This window comes from Cupressus sempervirens, chromosome 1 (assembly GCF_028749045.1).
Source record: "Cupressus sempervirens isolate cs-2001-9-10 chromosome 1, ASM2874904v1, whole genome shotgun sequence".
Taxonomy (NCBI): domain Eukaryota; kingdom Viridiplantae; phylum Streptophyta; class Pinopsida; order Cupressales; family Cupressaceae; genus Cupressus; species Cupressus sempervirens.
Genome location: NC_143118.1, coordinates 826827783 through 826842639, shown reverse-complemented (window position 1 = coordinate 826842639; position 14857 = coordinate 826827783). Strand labels below are relative to the sequence as shown.

The 14857-nt window shown below is 34.3% G+C and overlaps 1 protein-coding gene and 1 long non-coding RNA gene across 4 annotated transcripts in view; both read left to right on the top strand.

Annotated features, from left to right (window-relative positions):
* The window catches only part of LOC149580411 (putative glucose-6-phosphate 1-epimerase), a 50542-nt gene extending 38127 nt beyond the window's left edge, over positions 1–12415 (top strand). For all 3 annotated transcript variants that reach the window (XM_089790705.1, XM_089790721.1, XM_089790713.1), the window contains 6 exons: positions 9789–9845; positions 9948–10105; positions 10324–10455; positions 10822–10924; positions 11072–11171; positions 11648–12415. In XM_089790705.1, coding sequence (XP_089646831.1) covers positions 9789–9845; positions 9948–10105; positions 10324–10455; positions 10822–10924; positions 11072–11171; positions 11648–11859 — 762 coding nt within the window. In that variant the 3' untranslated portion in view covers positions 11860–12415. The remainder of the gene's footprint in view (positions 1–9788; positions 9846–9947; positions 10106–10323; positions 10456–10821; positions 10925–11071; positions 11172–11647) is intronic.
* Positions 12416–13310: 895 nt separating this feature from the next.
* On the top strand, positions 13311–14366 carry LOC149580410 (uncharacterized). Its single transcript, XR_016353597.1, has 2 exons — positions 13311–13464; positions 13928–14366. It is a non-coding gene; the product is annotated as an uncharacterized LOC149580410 (long non-coding RNA).
* Positions 14367–14857: the final 491 nt, after the last annotated feature.

Sequence of the window (14857 nt, the reverse complement as noted above, 5' to 3'; positions counted from 1 at the left end):
TATACTAGAACAGGAAATATTTAGTTGGATAGCTAGAGGAGAAAACAAATATACAATTGCCTTGCCATAGTTTGTCTTCTGGCTTGTGCTTTGTTTGAACTTACGGTTCTTTTAAATATTTAATCACGACTTTGTTGCTGCTTTCCTTAGTGGTTGGTTAGTCAAGCATAAGTTGTCATAATGGTTGTGAATAGCTACTGTAAGCAAATATTATGGATCTGCTTTTGTTTTAACTTTGCCAAAATGGCTAAGTTTGTGTTTGGAAACAAATATTCACATGCTTATCTAAACAGATGCTTTGTTGTAACTTTTCCCTTGAAGTAAGCAAAAACAGAATTTTTATATTGAGATAATGATTTTTTCAGTAGATTGGGCCTTCTCAAGAAACATTGGTTAATTGACTGTCACTATAAACTTTGAGCGATACTTCGTGTCCTTGTTTGGGCTCTTCTCTTTCATTTCTATTTGTGTTTCTGGAAAGGAGAATTATGCAATATACTTCTGGAAAGGAATAATGGAATATACTAGAGTGCTCTGGATGCATTTTTTGTATGGATTCTAGTTGGACAAGACAACTCAAGTATCCATGCTGTGGTTTCTTGTTAGAGCGAGAATAGAATGCCAAGTACCTTTTCCAAAGTCATGGTCAATTCCAGTTTGGAAAGCCCATTGTTGATAATTTATACTTGTGGATTGTCATCACTAGCTCTGTGAGTTCAATGCAGAAGCATTCACTAACGACTACCAGAATATAAAAGATGAAAATGAGCAAGGACATTGTATGATACTTAAAAGATCTAAATAGTGAAATGGGATTTTAAGCGAAAAAAGAAAAGCTAAAAGTTATGGGTGAAGAAAATCAGTTTGGTTGAAATTCTTGCCATTTCTGTAAATGTTTTTGGCCTATAATTAGGGTATTAGGAAGTAACAGAGGAACTTAGAAACTTCAGCGAGGACAGGAATGAGAATGAACTTGAGAAGTAAGGAACCTTAGCTTCTCTAGTGTGCACTAGAAACCCATGTGTAGTTGATGTCTCTTGAATCACTTGCAATTTAAGAAAGTAGGAAGAAAGATCAGTGAAAGAAGAATATGAGGATGGGTAATAAGATTGATTGAAGAGCAAAGATCTCAGTAAGGATCTCCAAAGTGATCAGAAGTATTCAATGCACCTTGGTTGTGCCAAAGCCAGATAGATAATATATTGAGAACACTCCCAATTTTGTATCATCACCATCAATGAGAATCAAAATGGAATTCTTCTTGTTAACCAATTTGATTATTGCTTGCCCAAAATTAGTTGTCATGAGGTACCCAACTTTAGTTGGATATAAATAATTTTAATAGTAATGTAGTAGGGAAGAAATGATTTTTAGATAACTGTGATTTTCAAAAAAACAACAGAAACAAATAGGGTAAAAGAGAGATGCAAATTAATAAAGAAGGTTGTAAAAATGAGCGCAAGAGATTTGAATACCAATGCCACTTTGAGAGTGCGATGTCTAAATAAAATTATTTCATAGCCATTTTAAAATATGCTTTTTACGCTTACTGTTAACATTTCTATCCATATTTAGCTCAGGTTAATCTGTGAATCCTCATCTAGGCCAACCATACATGATAGAAAAGAATATAAGGAGGGAAACCACGAGAAGACTATTCTGGGGTTATTCACAACATATATTGGCCACCGCCATGCCATGACCCAAACACAATAATGAGGATGATAAGTTGATAACAAGAGGTGTTAACAAGCCTTTGGCTTAAACATACTTTGTTCACAAAGCTTGAGACGTGTGGATTTCAATGTATGAAGTCTCATCTTCCTGGTTAGCATCTGTTGGATGTAAACTCATCCATTTAGCAAGGAATGTTGCAACCTCTGTTGTCTAGTAATTGAGCCCAATAAAATGCTATCACTTTTGGCTCCAAGATGAACTTCCCTACTTAAAAGCTATGTAATAGAAATATTTTGCTAATGATATTCTTAACGTAGGGTACCAGATACAATTTTTTGACCTTGGATAGGGACAATTGCAATTCGTTAGCTACCTTGCCAATTTTGGAACGGAATTTTACCATAAAACAGGGAAATGACCTACATCTTTCTGTTGCTTGATGGATAATTGCTTACAATCTTGGTTACCCACGTTGATCTTAGGAGTGATGGAGAGGGAAACTTATTTACCAAATATTAGATGCATCTATCCAATAAACATACAGTTATTATTCAACTCACAATCAATGTGTAACTGTAAATAAAGGCAAATGAACCATTTTAGATGAAGAGGAAACAAGAGACAAAACAACTAACATATTCACAAACAGGTATAATACATATGAATTTCTATCAATGAGTGATGCCGTGTATCCAGCTGTCAATTCAATAAATAAATACATGACACATGGATGCAAATACAAGGTTATGAAGGAGTATATGGCCAATCCTAGCATAGGAATAACACATTGTGTTATTAAATATCTGATTGGGTGTATGCTTGTTAAAAAGTGAGTGTATTCAAATCAAGTCTTTGGGAACAATTGGAAGATAATTCATATTCCTGAATCATTTTTTGGATTCATCAATGCAGTTCCTATCATTAAACTGTTTTTCTATGATGTATTGATTGGCAATGTGAAGGTTGCTTCTTCAATAGTTTCTAAGGGTGTGTGACTTTTTCAAGCTTTGACATCTCTGTAGAGTACCATTGTGCATGTGGGACTTGAGCTAAGGTGCTGACATGTGTTACCCAATCAGGTACCTATGGATTACAGAATTGAGTTTTATATACTAGTTACAAGAAGAGTCACCTTAATTGCAAGGATATGACTAGGTATTGTGAACTGTTTAATTAGCTCTTGGTGAGTTGCGGTCTGTCATGAATGTGCTCCAATATGGACGATTAGTAGTCCTATCTGTGTAGATTATAGTCATAAGAACTGGAGTTGGTGAAGTGTGAATTACTTATCTGGATCTTCGTATTGTCCTACATTAACAACTTAGAATAGTGGATGATTACTGTGGGTTCAAGTAGTAGTTGTGTCAGTGATCAATTATTTTCACCAGTAGACTCAAGGTTGTTACATTCAAACATGTCGGATATTGAGGAATTGAGTAAATGTAGCATATATCAACTCCAATAACAGAACAAAACTTTGGGTGCAATACGGATATGGCGAAGTGTTGAGGATGAATGTGTTTTCACTTGCTAGTCACAATTGGGTGTTTGCACCATTGTAGCATAACATTGACATGAAAACCAAAGTGTAAACAGAATTCGATTTATTCATTTTAAAAATGGGGAAAAGGCATTAGAAATCTGAAAATACTCATAAAAATTCTTTATAAATTATAAAGCTGCTATTGTTATTCCATACCAAATAGAATTTATAGAGAGACAAATTTCAAACACAATACATTATTAAAGATTCAATGTTGCTAGTTACTCTCAAATTCTTAATTAAGAATGGTCTATACGCATTTCAATTAGGATTTAACACATTTCAACTAAGATTTTAGATTACAAAAAATCTGCTTGATGCATCTTGTACTTTCCAAATGTTTTGGGTTTTAAAACTAGAGCAGGGGTCTCAGAGTGGCAGACTGTAAAGCATAAATAATATTTTTGAACTCAGTGCATGTCTCTGTAACTCAGTTCCGGTGACTACTGTGCTAATCCTATTATTTGCTCACATTGGTGGTGTGTGATTGTGAATAAATTTAGACAAGATATTAGGAGGATTGATAGTTGTTCTGATATCATCCCTGTATGCAATTCTCTCAAGAAACATAATAGCCAAATAGAGGATCAAGGTCTCCATGCAACTGTATAATCATGGTAATAGCAGTGAATGCCAGGGCATTCAGTGTCCCCTATTTGACAACAATGTCCTTAGTAACAATAAGATACGTCAATCTGTAGACCACCTCATTGTTTCAGCATGCACCTTTTGTGTAGAATCACTTAGCGCAAGAATGAGTCGAAGAAGGTGGGGCAATAGATCTTGCTGAAGGCAGTGATTCTATATTGCTAATTTGAAGGACAAATAATTCTCTTGATAAAGCATGACCGTAGAAGAGTGTACACAGATATTTGAAAACATGATTGCAACCTGCTAGAATGGAACTCTATGTTAGTTCATTGAGAGTCTCAGAGTACTATAGCACTATTAATGATTTGAATCATAGAAGCAGAAATCTGCGGAAAATCCCAATTATACCTGATTATCTTGAATCCGCTTGCCAAATTTTTCCCTGAAAAAATCCCAATCATGAAAAAATCGTGGACCTGATTTTCAATGTCCTTTTAGGCTTTTTGCATTTAGTGAAAATCATATTAAAATCCCTAAAAAATGGCAAGAAAGGAAAAATATCATTGCAAAAACCTATGAAACCGTACAAAAGGACTCATGAAATTGACAAATGACTAAAAAATGGGGTTGATTCAAGGATGAAAGTGAAGCCAATGAAGAATCGGCTTGGAAAATGTAATTGTCCCTTTATTTTTCTTTCCAACCTTTGGAAAACCCTAATCAGAGGAGCAATGGCGGTCATCAACAAAATTCGATAGGGCCTCAATCATCCTAAACTGTGAAGGGCATGTGAGATAGCGTAGTAGCAGTAATTAATTTTTTCAAAATTGCAGTTCTATTATGACTCAAGCTTTTTGCATGCCGTGCTCCATGGAATTTGATGAGATCAACTATATAATTAAATATTATGCACTAATTTTAAAATTCTAACTACTTTGCACTTTTATAGATTGCCCTCAAACGAGGAAGTAGTGAACCCCTATAGTTAATAATTAATATTATTAAGTAGTTTCAAAATTGTAATTATTATTGACTATTAATATATATTAATAGCATAGAAGCAGAAAATGACAAAAAATCATGATTATATGTGACTAGTTGGGAGTAACCATGTGCATTGATTTATTCCCCAAAAAGTCTCGTAGTCAATGACTTTCAACACTCTTGTGTGATTTATTAGGTGATTAATTGACAAGAAGTGACAGTTAAATCAGGAAAAAAGTTACGGGAAACTAGGAGAATCTCTAAAAGCAACATTGACAGGAAAAACCTAAAAGATCACATCTTTGAAATCGATGTGCAACATTGAAGACATTTGGAAAGTTGGGTCAAAAGTTTTGCTAAGTCCCAAATTGTTGCAAAGTCGAGAAGTAGCATAGGAGATGGGCAATTACAAACAAAAATTTCCTCTCTTTCTACATTGAATATATTGAATAGCTTGATTAATACTATTTATTTTTTAACATTGATTTTCTTTGTATAAATTTCAAATATTTAAATTGTTGCAATATGAAACAAAATAAGAATGTGACAGAGCTGTCTTATTTATTTGTTGCAATATGATCTAAAAGAGAAGGGTAACAAGGTTTTGCTTTATTTATTTAGGAGAAAACAAAAAACTCTATAATAATCATTATAATCATTTTAGGCTTGTCAATCATGACATATAAGTTCTTACAATTAATCAAATTGGTGGATATCTAAACTTTACTCAAAATTAGATTAAATAATTCATGAAATTCAATCTCGAAGTTCAACATATATAAAGTTGTTTTGGTATATATATGTGTATATATCACTTCACATGTATATAATTGTTTATTGAATATATATAATAAAAGGAACTCGAGAGATTTGTAGAAAATGAATTATCCTATTTATCAATTAACGAGACTAAGGAGCTTTCTAATGAACGGTTCACAAGAAACAACACTTGTTGAACGTTTTGCAAATGGGGTTGCAAGCAAAGTGGCCTTAACCTTGGAAGAAACTTTGTGGTTAAGTGTGCTTTAGCTATAGTACTAGGACGAGTGATCTCCTACGAAGTCCTAGTGCTTCACATTTATGAGCATCACCTAGATGCAATGAGTGCTAAGAGTTCCATTCATTTTCATGAGAGACGGGTTCTTGTGAACCACTAATGAAACTTGGGTCAATGAGTTTAACTTGAAAACTACATGGACGAATCTTGATAGCAGCAACACAATTTGACTTGTGGAAAATATCTCCTACTTTCACTTGATGAGCTTAAGGGGCTTTCTTATGCTTTGGTTCATAAGGCACAACTCTTGCTGAAGGTTTTGCAAATGGAGATGCAAGTAAAGTGGTAACCTTGGAGGAAACTCTATGGTTAAGTGCACTTGAATTGGAGTAGTACTGGGAAGTTCTGGTGCTTCACCTCTGTGAGCATCACCCAGACGCAATGAGTGCTAAGTGTTCGATTCATTCTCTTGAGAGATGGGCTCTTGACTCAAAAAATGCACAAATGAATCTTGATAGTAATATCACAATTTGACTTGTGAAAAATATCTCCGACTTATCAACTAATGTGCCTAAGGGGTTTAATAATGAATGGTTCATAAGGCACAACACTTGTTGAATATTTTGTAAATTGGGTTGCAAGCAAAGTGAGCTTAACCTTGGAGGAAACTCTGCGGTTAAGGAAGCTTGAGCTGGAGTAGTCCTAAGATGTGTGACCTCCTTGGAAGTATTTGTGCTTCACCTCTATGAGCATTGCCTAGATGCAATGGGTGCTAAGTGTTCCTATGTCTCATGTGAGATGGTTTCTTGTGAAACACTATTCAAGAAACTTGGGTCAAAAAGTTTGGCTAAAAAACCACATTAATGAATCCTGATTGCAATATTATAATTGTACTTGCTGTGTAAAATGTCTCCTACTTATCAATTGATGAGCTTAAGGGGTGCTCTAATGAAGGGTTCTTAAGGCACAACACTTTTTGAAGGTTTTGCAAATGGGGTTGCAAGCAAGTGGGATAAACCTTGGAGGAAACTTCTTGTTTAAATGGCGAGCTGGAGTAGTATTGGGATGGGTGATCTTCCGGAAGTCCCAATGCTTTACCTCTACGAGCATCACTTGGATGCAACGAGTGCTAAGTGTTCCATTCATTCTCATGAGAGATGGAATCTTATAAACCACTACTTATGAAACTTGGGTTAATGAGTTTGACTCAAAAACTACATAGATGAATCCTGGTAGCAATATCACAAATGAATTCTACTTATATGAATATGGAGATTTTTTTTTAGTGACAATATTTTGCAAAGCAAGCTTCATTCTGATTTTGAAAAATAAGAAAGCCTACATCATAATTTGGTGCTACTTCAAATCATAGCCCAACTGAAATTTACACAAACAATATCACTGCTAAAACTTTGAGTCCTAAAAAGGTTTGTAAGGCACAACACTTGCTGAAGGCTTTGCAAATGGGTTGCCAGCAAGTGGGCTTAACTTTGGAGGAAACTTCGTGGTTAAGTGAAGTTGTGCTGGGGTAGAACTAGGATTGGTGACCTCTTGGGAAGTTCCGTTGCTTCACCTTTGTGAGCATCACTTGGATGCAATGAGTGCTAAGTGTTCCATTCATTCTCACGAGATATGGAATTTTGCAAACCACTACTCATGAAACTTAGGTCAATGAGTTTGACTAAGAAACTACACAAATGTGTCCCGATAGCAATTTATTGGCAATATTTTATGAAGATGTGTCCTAACTAATAGCTTCAAGCTAGAAGTCCATTAATGCTGCCTTCTAACAGTGGTTTTCTGCTTGTCTTATTCCTTTCCAAACTACAATTATTATCTGCAAGTATCCGTTACTTTTTCTACAGTGCATAAGTGCTGCTTCCTTACAATAAACAAGAATGAATGTCGTTCCTATTCAGAAAACCATTTCTTATGCATGAATTTTAAAATTCATTTCATTTCTTTTACATTTGAATTTCCATCTCCATTTCACGTCATTACTAGCTGCAATACACAAGATATAAGGCAGTTCTCCCAAATTATCTGAAATTCACAATATTAATTTCATTTGGCGGTTCCAGACTTGACGCCACTACTCATCCCGGCCGAGAAGATAGGAATTTTAGTGATGTTTTAATTTGCCTTATCATTAAGCCAATTGTTTTAAACAATTCTCATATAATTCCCAGCTGCTGTAAGACTCTCCACGTCACCCTTGGGTGGTCGTAACATAAATTTAATGTCCTTCAAAAAGCTTGAATTCCAAATTGAAATCAAGTTGACTTTTAAATATTAAAATTGAATATTACATTATAATTGGTGGCATTTTTTAATAATACAAATCGAAAGTTAACACGAAAATCTCTTATATATAATAATAATATATGTTTAAATATTGAATATGACCAAGTTGTCTTGTGTGTGTGTGTGTGTGTGTGTGTGTACATGTATGTAAATAATTACAACCATGTCACCATGATTGCATATTTGACACATATATCAGTACATATTTATATATACACATTATACTATGGATATATATTTATATATTTATTCATTTGTTAAATATATCACAATATTCTTTTACAAACAATAACTGTCAAGTCATCACTTAAAGCGTCGAAAGAACAAAAGATTGACAAGATACAAATCTAGGACACAACTTCTATCCAACTCTAGGAGTACTAATGAAATGACTAATTGACATCAAAAGACTAACTAGGATTCTAGTCAAGACCTATGCCTTCTAGGTTGCACTAGCCTGGACCTAGTCAGTACTTACCAGTTCGGAATCCAAGTAGCTTCAGTTCACAACCACGTTTGCACCCCACTTTTGCAGTGATATGTTGTCTCCCCTTTCCTCAGAGGACGAGTAGTTCCTGCAGCCACTTGTCAACAAGACATAGCCAGTCTGTAACCTTCGTTATGAAAACAATTATATATGTGCAATAATCAAATTTTATTAACTCAAGATAAAATTGTGTTCATTACATCATTCCTCTCACAGTATCCAAACTATTGTGCCATGATATGCAGGAAATGAAAACCAATTACCATCTAGGACATTAATTTAATTAAAACCACAACCATCTAGGGCATCAATATGACCAAAACCATTGTTTATGAAAACCAGATATCATGTAGGGCATCAATATAAATGAAACATCAAAAGTTTCAGTAGTCAGGAGGAATGTGACAATTACAATGTATTAATGGTAGAACCTGAACTAATAGGTACTAATACTCAAACATATAAAGCAATAATGGTAGAGGAATCCTGTAGATCTTGTTTGAGATTCCTAGGTAGTGAGCACAAGTAAGTGATGATTGTGTTAGTTTTCAAATGGTTAATATGGAATTATTTCAGCAGTGCAAATATCACTTTTTAACCATGCTAAGTCGGTAAAGAAGAATCGAGTAGTTCTGCAAAATTTTATGATGCACGAAATTAAATATTTACACCTTCACAGCAGAACTAACTCTATTTAACAACTTATCTCTGTTTGAAGAAACAAAAAGAAAGTTGACTTGGTTATCCATCAGAAATCCCTGCACGGCGTTATTTAAGTTTGAGCTATCCCCTGATTTGTGAATATGTTGGGTGATAGATTGTCACCAAGAAGGTGAAATCTCCAAGCAAACAATCTAATGAGGTAGCTAGTTGATTGGATATTGCTCACCTTGGTTGTATCAAATAAATTATTCTTTGTAGTTATATTTCACAAAATCTGAAGAAGATAAATTTTATGCTTACTTTACATGTTTCTATGGTGGTGGTTATGTATATTATTGTTATTGCTGCTGCTGCGGATGCATCCTTCTCAGTGAACAAATATAATTTATTTTGGCATAGTTTCTAGTATCTATAGTTATATGATTCTAAAGGATTTTATGCTAGTACTGCATTTCTGTTAACACTAATTATGATTGTAAGATATAAAGAGACCAATTTTATTGAGTCTACTGTAAGTGTAATCAGATGTTTTTGGGTTGCAGGCACTTTTCAAGCCACCAAAAGCAATAAGAGGAGGTATACCTATTTGCTTTCCTCAGGTGAGCTCAATCAACATATCCAGTTATTCAATTGGTTGTTTTGAAGGGTATAAGCTGGATTTGAGAGATTGCTGGCATAAAGATTTGAAATGTATTTTGTAGTTTGGTAGTTTTGGGTCATTGGAGCAGCATGGCTTTGCAAGGAATAGGACATGGGCAATTGATAATAGTCCTTCGCCACTGCCACTTGCAAATAACAAATCAACTGTCGACCTCATTTTAAAGCCCAGTGATGAAGATCTGAAGATATGGCCCCGCAGGTAGGCATCTTAATGTCAGATACATGGATCTGTGTTCGATCCATTTTGATTGCGCATGAATCTGCATGTTGTTTGTAACCTCATACTATGCCATAGTGATTCCTTTAGCTTGTTTTTTCTTCTTGTATTTATTTTTAATTTTTTCATGCAGAGCTTTATGGTTCAGTTGACATATCATCCAAAATCTAATTCTGGATAAATCAAATAAATTTTTGCAGTTTTGAACTACGGCTACGGGTGTGCTTAGGCCCTGGAAAGTTGGTATTGATTCCCCGTGTGAGAAACTGTGACAACAAGCCTTTATCCTTCACATTTGCTTTGCATACTTATTTATCTGTGTCAGACATCAGGTATGGTTTAGATTATTGCCAGTTGAAAATTACTCTTAATAAAAAGATTTTCACAATTTTAAGTATTTAAATTTGTAATGAGGTTTCAGCCAAAAGCCATTTTCTTGCTAATAGTAATGTATACTCAAATATAAAGTCTTCTGTTCATTAGTAATTGAATTTGCATACTCAGTGGCCTTCTAAATATTATTTATTGGCAACACATGATTTTTGAAGGCCAGATTTTTTTATTTTTTTGCTTAGTTGGGCTTCTCCAATTTACTTATAGAGATGTGGTATAGAAATGGTGAAAACTACTATAAGAATCTCTCTTTCATAGCATTAGAAATTCTGAATTCAAAGGATTCATAGTTGTTTCATGTTCAGTGAAGTGCGAGTAGAGGGTTTGGAAACTCTTGACTATTTTGACAATTTAAATGAGAAGAAACGATTTACAGAGCAAGCTGATGCTATCACTTTTGATGATGAGGTATTTTGATTTGCAGCATTGGCATTTATTTATCTATTTGGCAAACTGGTTTCTTGCACTTCCAATGTTTGGCTGTTGACTCGGGCAAGGATGCATCATTCCCAGTTTGAAAGCATCAAAGCTTATTTTGAATTCATGACTAAACAGGTTGATCGTGTGTATCTGAGCACTCCAACTAAGATTGCCATCATTGATCATGAGAAGAAAAGAACCTATGAATTAAGGAAAGAGGGGTTGCCTGATGCAGGTGGGTATTTCTTTACTTTCAAATTCATCTTCTTTAATACTTGGCTTGTCTCATCCAATATTTGCTGTTGGGTTGATTTTCTATTATTAGAGCAATGTTGCCAAAGATGAAAGAGGAAGAAAATAAAAATGTATTTTATCCCTAAACAGAGGAACAATGGAAGAAAATGATATTTCTACCCCAGCATAGTTGAAGTGAAGAATCTGAAAGATAAATGACACTCGTCCCTTGTTTATTTTGTTTATTTGGCAAGAAGGATTCAAAACCATGGTCATTATTCCTCTCATGCAACAAAAATAATAGAAAAGGGTAACAATAGACTTTCAGTTCAATTTTATGTAGTTTTCTGCCTGCTATTTACTTTATGTTCCAACTCCAGGTCAATACCTTAGGAAGGTTTGTTTGTACCAGTAGAATTGTATCTATGCAACAATATCCCAGTATTATTGCATTCCTGAGTTATTTGTGGTGTGCAGTTGTTTGGAACCCATGGGATAAAAAATCCAAAGCTATTCCTGATTTTGGTGATGAAGAATACAAACAGATGGTTTGTATTGAAGCAGCTGCAGTGGAGCATCCTATAGTGTTGAGGCCATGTGAGGAGTGGAGAGGGCGTCAGGAAATCTCCACTGTTTCATCAAGTTATTTTAGTGGACAGTTAGATCCATTACGGGTTCTTCATGGCTGAAACGCTCCATCTTGTGCCCCTGATGGCTGAAAGTGGCAAGCAAATGACCAAATCTTATAAGAATGATCTAGCTGGTGAGATGGAGTTGAGTCAGGGGGTGATACAATAATATATACTAGCTATAGGTGTTTAGAGCTCCATTATAGGATGTAAAATTTTCCAGTGGGGCTCTGTTATAGGTTGTAAAAGTGTCTGTGAAATAGTATACATCTGCATAGCGTGATGATTACTAATAATGTATGCCTAGTAAATGTACTCTACTCTACAGTGGACAAATGGTGGAATTGAGCCGCTGCTCAAGTTATTTAACTCTAAATGTTAGTTGTCATGTGTGCCCAGTGCATTGTGGCTTCGGCTTGGCAGATCTTGAGAACAAGTATAAATTAGATTTGTCTTGTAAAGCACAGGGTGTGTTTGACAGCAGATGAAAATGCCAAATTGCCCATCACATAGCTATGCATGTGAGGCAATCAGATTGTAGAAAAACTGAGAATTTCTCCAATATGTATGTCTTTTATAATAATAAATGCACAGGCTTACGGTTTGCTAGTACTTATCTTTGGTTGTGTTAGCACCTTTGACTGCAATCCTGATATGTAGGTTTCATCTGAATATTTATATTTCAATATGTGGATGTTTATTTATGAATGTGTTTGATATGTAGGTTTCATCTGAATGTTTATATTTTAATATGTGGATGTTTAGAATGTGGTTGATATGTAATGGTTAGGACTCATTTTATGATCATCTTCAAAGTTTAACTTGCCTTCGCTAGTATATATCTTTGCTTTTGTTAATAGTAAATACCCTGTGAATTATACTCCTGATACAAACCCTCAGGTGATATGCTGGTTTCATTTGAATGTTTATATTTCTATATTTGGATGTTTATTTATGAATGCAGTTGATGTGTGATGGTTAGGGCTCATTTTATGTCCATCTTTGTAAGTACTACACTGGCTTGCAATTCACTTCATCTCAAAGTATAGAAGCCCTACCTGAATTAAGATCTATAAACTTTTCAGTTCAATCACATTTATTGCTGATTTGTATGGGGTTTTCCCTTCCTTAAATATTAATTATTGAAGGTATGAGAATTGTTTTAGAATTGAATGGCGCATCAAGATATCCTTTATTTTTGAATTAATGCTTGTTACTATCTCCAATAGTGGTTTTCTGAACAGTTACCAAGGTGGGTGTCAGTGGACTCTGGACCTAACATTGCATCCTCTTTTAATTAAAATAAAGCTTTGATAATTTCTGGAATTTCTGTTATACAAAGAAGGGCAAAAAGAATTTCAGACATGATTCCTGTCAAATATAGTAATTCAACTACCCATTAATGAAGTCATCGTGTAGGAAGTCATCTTTTATTCACTGCTTGTGAATATGTATGAGGGGGGATTAATATCAGGATATAATTACTTAATGTTGTCTGTTGACCACAGGTAGACATATGCGAGTTTTCTCTGATTTTTGAAGCCCTAAGAAATTGTTCAAGACCAGTGAATTAACCTGGAAAGAGAATGGCTAATATGTTTCTTGGGAATATTCATTGTTTCAAATGGACTACTGATCAAAGGTATCAGTAATGAAACCGCAAGGGTAAGTATAATACTCCTATCCAGAAAATAAGATCTTTAGTTGTGGCCTACAATAAATAGATAAGGAGTGGTTAACTATACTGAAGACAAAAGAAGGTCAAGCAAAACAAAATTCATGGTTCTTAAAATTAAAAAAATAAGAACATATGTTGAAGTTGAACAATCTTTATTTGAAGACGTTCTTAGCATCAATTTTAGATTGCTCGAATCATATTCCCTGGGATATGCTAGAACAAACCATGCTATTAATTTTTTTAATACAAATTCATTACAAGGGTGCAATGAAGATTATGTATTTGGAGCTCAAAGAAGTATCAATCATATTAAAAAATTTGTAGTCATAATATAGAATGCTTGCATGCTCAAATACTAGTGTACATGAAAAATTGCATTTAGGACTTCAAGATTCTTGTTTCTACTTAAAAAGTCCATCAAGCTCATAGTTCTTTTCATGTATTGTGCAGTAGAAACTTATGCTTTGTGTGATCCTTAGGGGGCAGAGGTTTAAGCATGTGAATTTGCGCCAAAAATGACTGATGAACAGCTGTATTCATTTTAGAGAGATGTAAGGAAACTCAATTTATGCTATTCAGTAGACATGCACTCTGCATGACATGAATGGTGACAAATATGCAGGAATTTGAAAGATATAATGTAGTAAACCAACAGTAAAGATTGGAGTGGGACTTATTATATAGTGCGAACGAAGCTTGATTCTGCTGCTAGGGATCTGTATTTGGACAAGTCCACATACCTAGAGTTTGAAAGATTTGGTTACCGCAATTTGACAATTTTTAACACGGGTTTTGTATAGTCAGACAACAAATAAATAATGTTAAAATATTAAAAGTGGCCACAATTTGCAAAGAAATACAACATTAACCAACATGTAATTCATGCGAATTTGTACAGTTTAAGCGAATGTACAGAGAATTAGTCATAACATGCTGTTGATAATCTACTCACTGATGGTTTATTTGCGTTTGCGATTTAGTAAATTATACAATTTTCAGAACATATACACAAATATCACGAGAAGTAGTTGATAATATGTATTTTTAAATCACAACACACTTGATAATATGTTGTTAGTGTATTTAAAGTATTTTATTGTGAGATTAGATATTAATTATAAAATACTTAAAGTTTAATTTTATAACACCAAAAAATATTTATATTTCATCGTATATAAATATTTATTTTTCTGGACTGGGTTTAATTTTTAATTTTTTTTGGGATGAATATGTCTCTTTCTATTAGTTTAAATATAAAGTTACATATTTACAAAAAAATAGGGTTGGGGGATACAAGGTCACCCCGCTAGAGTTCACATCGCCAAAGGCCAAACACTTAACTATTCAAAAAATAATATAAAGCAACCTCATGCTGCGAGA